The 10,000-nt window shown below is 42.3% G+C and overlaps 1 protein-coding gene across 1 annotated transcript in view; it reads right to left on the reverse strand.

The window, feature by feature from the left end:
- Positions 1-3,112: 3,112 nt before the first annotated feature.
- LOC138000725 (uncharacterized) overlaps positions 3,113-10,000 on the reverse strand; it is a 30,584-nt gene continuing 23,696 nt past the window's right edge. The window contains exon 12 of the mRNA XM_068847348.1: positions 3,113-5,077. Within this exon, the coding sequence (XP_068703449.1) occupies positions 4,749-5,077 (329 nt within the window). The 3' untranslated portion in view covers positions 3,113-4,748. The remainder of the gene's footprint in view (positions 5,078-10,000) is intronic.

Here is a 10,000-nt window from a genome sequence, read left to right on the forward strand (position 1 = left end):
GTCTCTTCCAGTGCTTTTTTGTTTCGCTGGAGGTTCGGCATTTGTATCCTTACTCGCACGTAAGGAAAGCATTTTATCGGCGACTTTTCGCTTCCTCTCTAAACGACATTTTGTTAAAGCATGGCTCGGGTCGTTCTCCTTTCCGGCCGCATGTGCTACTTTGTGTTTGGACAAGCCAAAGACCAGAGCAGTTACAAGAGCAATTTGCCAAAAGGAAGGAAGTGAGCATGTACTTTTACAATTGTTTTGTTGTTCCGACAATATAGTGTGCCCGCTCATGTTACTCAAATCGGTGTTGTCAAGAAAACACAATTTTCCTGACGTTAGAATACTACGGTTTCTAAGCAGGAAGTTTTTTTCTACTCTCAATAAACTTGACGAACATTCTGCTCTCTTGAAAAGACTGAAACGGGAAATGATTTGAAAAATTTTTTTTACGACCGCCATGTTTATTGTTTTTGTTGGGTTTCCCCTTTAATACTCGCGTGTATTTTCCGCGCGTTGTGACGATATCTCGCTCGTGCGTGCGTGGATGATTCGGCAAAAAAAAAGCCGCGGAAAACTGTAGTAAGCCACCTTAAGTAGCATTGGTTTTTAGCCATGCTAAATTTCAGGACTAAGTTACTTGTCACTGTTAAAGTAATGTTTAAATCACGAAATAGTGAAATGACGAAATAGTTGCTGCGATATTGTCACCCTCTTTACCGTAAATAGCTTCGTTTAGTGTTTTAAAGGCGAAAGAAATAGAACTCCGCCTTGAGGTGATCTAAGAGCTCGTGGTCTTTCTATTTTGCCATTTAAGTGGTAGTAGGTGCGTCAGGGCTTAGTAATGCTTTGTCGCGGAATGTTTAGGGAATACTTTCGTTCCTATCATTTTCTAGGTTTAGGTGGTTTCAAGTTTGAGCAGGAATTGAACACTGAAGCGAGTGAAAAAAGAACTATTAAGTATTTGAATTAACTTTTATACCGTGACTGGGTACTTGCTTCTTGTTAAGGACTATGGATTGATTGATGGAGTGGAACTGTTGGCTCCGATAAGGTGGAATTTTTCAGTCAATTTTCAGCGGAGCAGAGATTACAAAATCTAGATTTCCCACTGTATGCAGTGGTTCTGCAAAAAAAGGACCAATTAATGGTGCAAAAAGCATTATTGTTCTTCAATTCCCATATGTATTTGGAGAGTTCAGGCCTGTTATAGCTCAATCAACAGATCTATTTTCCCCATCTAATCGCCCTGTGGTCATACAGCCACTCTTTGCGTTTCGCCATTGACTAGTTTCTTAAATCATGAGTTATCAATATTCCTGAGGGCTGATAACATCGCAAAGTCACAAAATGGATCCAACAAATGAATGGAATAAGTTATAGCTCAAAATGTTTTAATTTGTACTTGCCTCTTCGCCTCTCAAATGTATGCAAAAAAGAAGATTCCCTCTGAACAAATTAACAAATCGAAAGAGATTCAGCGTTGTCTGTACTCTCATCGACAACGATATTCATCATCACAGTGGTCAAAATGTTGTGTTGTGTCTAGACAACGCTGAGCCACTTCCGATTTGTTTTTACCACAATATTCAACGCCAAAGAGGTTTTTAAGAAAGATCAAATGTTGTCTATAACTTTCTCGCAATAAGATTGGTTTATTTTCCAAAATGCACGTTCATGATTGGCTATTGCATTGCATGACAAATTGACGCGAGCGTGACCCGAGCAGCGTTGTCTAGACTCTTACCGACAACAGCAAATTAGCCAATCAGATTGCGAGACTACAAGCAATTGTGGTTAAAAATAATATTATAACATATGAATAAAGAGGGTAGTTTCTAAAGAGACTGTAGTGCTGCGTCGGTGGAGAAGTAGTGCAAAAAAATTTGGTTTTATCAATGGAGTTGATAAGGTAAATTGACCCCTTCGTCAGAGCGAGTTGAGGAAATTATGGGTTGTGTGTAGTTTTTATAGCGATAGCCTCGCAGCTCCTACAAGGTCTCACCTGATTGGAGACCACCCTTGAGGTTTAACAAAAGAACAAATAACAGAAACAATGGACCCTAGAGGATAGAGTTGCAGCCCTTTTGTTTTAGGCCTAGGGTCCATTGTTTCTGTTATTTGTTCTTTTGTTACACCTCAAGGGTGGTCTCCAATCAGGTGAGACCTTGTAAGAGCTGCGAGGTGACCCTTTTATAGTGGAGTATACGTAGGAGCTAGGCTATTGGTGGTAACATGGCAACGTGAAAAATAACACTGCATTAGTTAAATGAAAAGCATTCGTTAATACCGTGGGGATTAAGTGTGCCGATTTGGAAGATGAATTTTGTTTTAGATTCTTGCAACTCTCCGTCATACCTTAATGCAGGGAAAGGCCGCAGATAGTCATGTGTAGTTTGGAGTGGTTAGGGAGATCAAAATGACGAGCGACTGGCTTAGATGCACCCTTGTCATTCTTCTCAACATCGCGAAGGTGTTCGCGGAATCGGTCGCCTATTCGTCTACCTGTCTCGCCAATGTATAATTTGTTGCATAACGTACAAGTTATTAAGAATGATACTTTTAACTGCGTTATTATGAGGATGAAAAGTGAGGGTGAATGGAATTCTGTCATTCTTATGCTTTAGTGACGTTTGTAGCGCTGACTGTCAATAAAATTGTTGGGCACCAATTTTTTAATCAGTGTATTTTATTAATCGGTACAACATGTACAACGGCCCCAGACCTGAACTCTACGGCCGCTACATAGACAACTGCATCGGAGCTATTTCATCCAGCAGAGAAGAACTTCGATCAACTTACAACCTCCGTAAATTCCTTTCATCCGGCTCTTAAACATACCTGGGAATTTCGGAAACTTTATTGGCTTTCCTAGATAAAGTAAAGTAAAGTAAAGTAAAGTAAAGCAACCATATTTAACGTCGATAACTCGTAACAGTAATTCAACTGACAAACCTGAGGTCGACGGTACCTCATTTTACTTCCCCCTTTCCATCAGTGCTCCGTTTTACGGGTATTTAAAGCTACTTAGCTACACAGAACGGAAAGGAGTCGAAACAAGGATGTGAGATCCGGGAATCGAACTCAGGATCTCTTGCACCAAAGTCGCGCACTAACCGACTGTGCCATCAGGGGCAACGGTTTATGTACCAGTGTGCACTACAAACCTACAGATTCTCACAGTTATTTGTTGTATTGATCGTCACATCCATCACATGTTAACAAGGCGACCGATTCCGCGAACACCTTCGCAATGTTGAGAAGAATGGCCGTTTTTATGCTAGAGACGTTAAAGTCGTCTTTAACGTCGTCTTTAAAGTCGTCTTTAACGTCTAGTATAAATAAGACAGACGCATTTAACGCCTGACCGCTTTAACGTATTTAACGACGTTAAAGTCGTCTGTTAAATGCGTCTAAACGACGCACTTAACAGACGACTATAACGTCTCAGACGTTAAATGCGTCTCGTATAAAAACGGGAAGCCCTTACTGGGACGCATTTAGCCCTTACTCGTCCACAGACGACTGGCACGAGTTAACGTTTAATCCTGAAATCGAGGCTTAGCACTTAAACAACATGGCGGCCAAGAAGAATTTGAAGGAGTCGCGAGGAACGAGGAACTCCTTTCTTCATCCACGCTTCGTCCTTTCCTTGGTCTCTTCATAGCTACGGCACACAAGCCAAGTGCCTGAGCCACATCTCGTTCTTCGTCCATATCCTGCAAAAGCCGCTTTCTCGATTGATTTTTCTTCTTTAAAAACATTTGTATTTCTATATCTTGCCTTTCTTGGTGACGTCGAGTAATGGACTTAAGAAGTTGTAATTCCACCGTGTTTATTTTGTTCGTATACTCGCGCACTTCAAGTTTATTTGGCGCCGAGTTTCCTCGTCTCCAGTGTCTTCCGAGGATAGAACCCAGGCTTTTTCAGAAAAAGTTTTTTCTCTTTCTGTTAGGTCGTCTACTTTTATGCGTCCCGTTTTTGTACCAGACGGCTTTAACGTCTCAGACGTTAAATGCGTCTTGACGACTTTAACGTCTTTAGCATAAAAACGGCCAATAACAAGGATGCATCTAAGTCAGTCCTCGTCATTTTAATCTCCCTAACCAATCCATACTACACCTGGCTATCTGCGGTCTTTTCCTACGTCAAGGTACGACGAAAAGCCGCAAGAATCTGGAACAAGAAGTAATCTTCTAAATCGGCACCCTTAATCGTCACGGTATTATTAAACGCTTTTCATATAACTAATGTATTCATATTTTTCACGTTGCCATGTTACCACCAATAGCACAGCTCCTACTTCACTATAAAAACTACTTACAACCCATAATTGCATGAGCAAGAGCGCTGAACCGCAAAAAGAGTGCCAGTGTTTACATGAAGAAATTGAAGAAAGTTCAACCCTTCTCGCCTGGTCACCAGGCGAGTCTCCAGAGTCTCCAGATGGGTTACCCGGCAAAGGGGGCTAACCCGGCTTCATTACTGTTTTCATGTAAACGCTTATAATCATTTGACTGCAAAAGGGTTACCCGCGCGGCAATTCAACCCGCGGTCATGTAAAGAGGCCCATAGACGCACGCAAACCATGCATGAACCAGTTGTTAAATGTCTCAAGATCACTCTAATCGTGATTACACGCAACAACTGTCACCCTAAATATTCCTTTAAATCGAATGGTATTCTCAACACTTTCCAGGCACAAATGCAGTTGTCTGTCTGCCTTCTCTTACATTCATTGCCCTCCTCGTAAAGTATGTTCGTTAAATCTGTAAATTATTGCTGTGGTACTTTTCTGCCTCAAATACAGCCTTTTCCATCTCCTTTTTCCTCTCATCAAAAGGGTGTCCATTTCCTCCCATTACTACGATAGGCTGATATCGATGAGGCTGAATCTTCTCCACATCGAGAATACGAAAGATAACACGGTCTACTTCCTTGGGTAGCTTGTGAATCCAGCGGTCAGAAAGAAAACCCGGAATATCCTTTTTGCTGCCATTACACGTGAAGAAAGCTGGTATAAATCGGCGAGTGTCAGGATTCTGGGCAATATTTTCCCGCACAAAGTTTAACGGGCATTTGATTTGCAAGGCTAAGGATAAAACAACAATGAATTGTTGGTAACAGGCTTTGCAAAACGACATCAATTTTAGTTACCAAGACGAAATATTTCCTCATGCAGATTTCATTTTCTACTCTTTAAAATATGGGAGAGTTATGATAACTGCGTATCGGATGCCCTTTTTCTAGTATAATAAAAAATTGCCAGGGACATGGGTACTGTCGAAAAAAAAAACCCGATTGTTTCATTCAGGACTGAATGGAACCGATTAATTTCCTGTCAACAGATCAAAACATGGGACCCAAAGTCTTTCGGCATGTCTCTACTATAACACAAATGAATATTAAGTCCTCGTTTACATCTATGTAATACACCTCTGTTGTAACGACGAGGCCAGTTACAGCAAAGCGTACTAAATAATCTTCGATTTTAACTCCCAAGCAAGTGAATACCTTTTTATGAAGCCTTTTACCACGTGCCTTTATAAGACCGTTTTCAAGAAAGAGGCTAAGCAGTCCCTGTGATTTATTTTGCTGTAAGAAACGAATCCTTGTTTAGCATCACGTCAGCCCTGGTATCTGGCATCACCGGTGCACAAAACATTAGTGTTTTACGAAACCCAACCAGAGCGTAATGCTGCGCTCAACTGAACTCTCTGCAGACTCCATGAATCTGAACAAGTTGAGAAAATACAGAATCGAGTTCTTTGGGTGTATTTTTGCTAAGATTGGTCTGGCTTCCTCCCCTGAGGAAATAAAGTCACTTCAAGAAGTAGCTGGACTTCGGTATGACACAATACTGTACCCGTTTCGTACAGGACTTCGCCACCAGCAGTGAACCCCTTTTCACTCTCAGACAAAGGGAAGTACTATGAAAAGATCTTTTTACAGCAAGCTAGCGATTGAAGGAATGACCACCGACAGGTTGGATCAGTTGGTTGAGCATTGGACTGCCAAGCGATAGGTTGTGATTTCAGCTCCAGCCGCACCAACACTCACTGTGGAGAAAGTGCTGCTTTTGTAATTTCATCTGCAAATGGTCAGGCTTTCAAGTCTCCTCGGGTAAGGACTATAAACCGTTGGCCCCGTCTCAGAATCCTTGTTAATAAACTCATAAACTCTGTGGGACTTATAAGATCCCACACTCCAATCGAAAAGAACAGGACACGGAGTTCCCAGTGTTGTGGATTTATATGGTCTGTGGTCTTCCCTCAGCAATGGTCAAAGTCCCCCAAACAGAATTGTAAATTAGTCCTGAAAAGTCCCGAAGTTGGTAACTATCACATGTACTTCACTTTACAAATGCAGACTATGAGCATGCGCACAACGTCTGGGATGTGTTTGATTGCGAAACACCACGCGAGTTCCCCGACCAACGATTCAATTCATGTGTGATGCTGTTAGGAGCTGTTCTCAGTAGAAGACTTTAGAAAGATCAACTATAAGCGCTTTGGCCTAGATTCTTCCCCACTAAAATAATGCTCCATGCAAGGTCTCAACTTTGATTTGCTGCCAAAAAACACCGGCATTTCTAGAAGTTGGCATACTAATAGATCACGATATTTATGTGTTCATAGAGAAAGGCGTTGGAAGGCAGTATGCAGAAATGCGTTATGCAAACGCCGAAAACCCCTACCTCGAAGACTACGATCCAGTGAAGAGACAAATTACATTCACACTCTGGCATACACAGAAATCAACGAACAATTACCAGAGGCACCTGGAGGCACAACTATCACATATTCATAAACAAGCGGTTGGGCCCATCGCACAAGTAGTATAACCAGTTCGGCAGGTTTAGTCACACTTCCATCAACGTTGTAGACCTTAAAATCTAGACAGGGTTGGCGGGGCGTGTGGGCCTGGCTTCTAACTCAGCCGGCTCGAAAAGGAAGCAAAGATAGCTCAGGGAGAAAGCTTTTTCTGGTTTTTCCACCCTATGGTCTTGAATAAGTCGTTGTGGGTGTGGAGGTCACGCCCTGGGATTTAATGGCGTCCGAGTAACAACTTTACTCGTCAAAGCAGAGACCACAGGACACTTATCTCCAGAAATGCAAGTAATTAAATGCACTCCCAATTTTGACATCCAACAGGAAGCGCCCCTTTACGTCTAAACCTTTGCAACCTATTTGCAACAATAAGGTAGGGGTAGAGGTTAGCGTTATATTTAGCTTAGGGTAAATGCAGCTGTTTATTCTTACTTGAGGAGCAGCATTTGAAGGACAATTATTTGTATTCCGAGACACGAGTAATGTTGAGCTTGAGGAGAAGATTAAGGGGACACTTCGTGACGCTTATTGAAACCACTTGCATCTAATTACTTGAATTCTGAACATATCTTCCATAGCAGGCATCCGAGCCACCCTCTGGAGAAGCTACCGAAAAGGTAAAAAGGTCTGATCCTATATCTGACAGAGAAGAGGTCCAATCCTCAATATGTGTTCTGAAGAAAGCCTCAGAGGCACACTACATCCGCCCAGCTTGAGGTTCCTATTGCTGGGTTGAAGCTGCAAAATCAGCCCTAGATAACGCCTACAACAAAGTTATCGATTAAGACCTTAGATCTACAGCAGAAGAGATCGATAGTGCACACGAAGAGAACAGGCACATTGCAGCCTGGGCAGCGCTCAGAGAGTTGACCAACAAGAAAGCTTCACCTGTTATTAAGATTGAAGGAGTAGAATCCAAAGATCATCTGAACAATTGGTTTCACCACTTCAGCACACTTCTCGATAAACCAGAACATTACCCTGTGGACCTAAGAGAGCCTTTCTACAACTACAAAGTCTCTGATCAATTACCTATCGACACAAATCCATTCTCTTTTGCCGAGCTTCAAGTATAAGTTTCATGCCTAAAAAGGAGCAGGAACTCCAAAAAACACCAGGTCCTGATTATATTCGCGCTTTAATACGGAAGAATCATCATATTCAATACCAGCTTCTTAAATTCTGCAACGAGACATTCAGTGGGAACAAACGGCGCTCTCAGAGTCCTATATTCAACCTATTCCTCAGAAAGGCAACCTGCGACTGCCGGAAAATTACAGAGGAATCACCTTGTTTCCGATCGCATCAAAGATTTACAACTCCCTTATTCTTAATCGCTTGACTCCGTATATCGAGCCACTCCTCCGAACAAACCAAAACGGTTTTCGCAAAGGACGATCTATGCTACCACAGATCTTCGCTCTCAGACATATAACTAAAGAGCTAAAGGTCTAGGAAAAGTAAGCATCCATTGTGTTTGTTGACTTTTGTAAAGCAATCAACTTTGTGAACAGGAACGCGATGTTACATATACCATCTAACTGCGGAGTGCCAAGGAGATAATTAATGCTATCGCTTTAATGCACGATAACCCATTGCGTTTTGTACAAACTCCCGACTGTCCAACTGAGACGTTTCCTACTACAGCAGGCAAAATACAAGAGGACACGTTAGCACCATTTCTCTTTGTCATTGTTGTGGGCTATGTCCTTAGACAGTCAGTTGACAGTATCAACCACTACGGTCTTCATATAGGCCGTCGCTCTGGTCGACTGAGCTACAAACATCTAACAGACTTAGACGCAGACTTAGACGATCTTGCACTTGTAGCTGAGCAGATAATGTCCGCCCAGGAGCTTCTTGTTTCACTGGGAAATGCAGCAGCGAAAGTTGGTCTAACACTCAACGCAGAAAAGGCAGAACTCATGCCTATCAACCAAGACCTTGACCACCAATCAATTCTTTCACGAGATGGTTCTGCCATAAAGGAGGTTAATGAATTTAATTACCTCGGGTCATTCGTTGCTAATAGTAAGAACGATTTTAGCTCACTTCAGGTAAGGGTCAAGCATGGGCCGCTTGCAATAAACTGAATTCTAGATGGCAATCAGACATGGCAAAATCCATTAAGATCAAATTCTTTAGGGCCTGTGTTGAAAGCCTTCTCCTATATGGAGCCGAAACGTGGAAAATAAGCAAAGAGCTGGAAAAACGCCTTGATGGCACATACACCAGATTGCTTATGTGGGATCAGAATCTCTCCTGGAAGAACCATCCAACAAAGGCCGAAATTTACGGAGAACTTCCTCCTATCTCCAAAACTGTGGCTCAAAGAAGAGCAAGATTCGCAAGCCACTGCTTTCGTGCGAAAGACCAGGTGATCTCCGATCTATCATTAGGGGAACTACCCTGTCCAAGGAGGGGAAACAGACCTCTCACTTATCCAGATACCTTGGCCAGGGACACTGCCCAGGCAGTGGCAGATAGAGCCCAGTGGCGTGGCGTTGTATCTGCAGTCTGTACGGCAGTCGAATGATGATGATGAGGATGATGATGATTTGTGCTTTACAGGTGAAGATGAAAAGCATGTGAATATAAACATCCTGGCACCAACACTTTGGTATTACCTTTCATATACACTGTACTGAATGGAACTGATTAATTTCCTCATGGGACCCAAAGTCTTTCTCATGGAACCCAAAGTCGTTCGGCATGTCTCTACTATAACACAAATGAATATTAAAGTCTTCGTTTCCATCTATGCAACACACCTTTGTTGTAACGACTAGGCCAGTTGCAGCAAAGCGTACTAAATAATTTTCGATTTTAACTCCCAAGCCGGTGACTACCTTTTTATATAGTCTTTTACCACGTGCCTTTATAAGACCGTTTTCAAGAAAGAAGCTAAGCAGTCCCTGTGATTTATTTTGCTGTAAGAAACGAATCCTTGTTTAGCATCACGTCAGCTCTGGTATCTAGCATCACTGGTGCACAACACATCAGTATTTTACGGAACCCAAGCAGAGACTTTAAAGCAAGAGCAATCAACTTGCAAGCCACTCCAAACTCTTTTAAACATTAAAGCCGAATGAAGCGAAAACGAAGCGTTGTTCAATGCCAATTCCAGCACGAGACCGAATATCACCCTCAGTGATAATGCGACCTTAAAACACGCAGTTTGAATG

This window comes from Montipora foliosa, chromosome 4 (assembly GCF_036669935.1).
Source record: "Montipora foliosa isolate CH-2021 chromosome 4, ASM3666993v2, whole genome shotgun sequence".
Lineage (NCBI taxonomy): Eukaryota > Metazoa > Cnidaria > Anthozoa > Scleractinia > Acroporidae > Montipora > Montipora foliosa.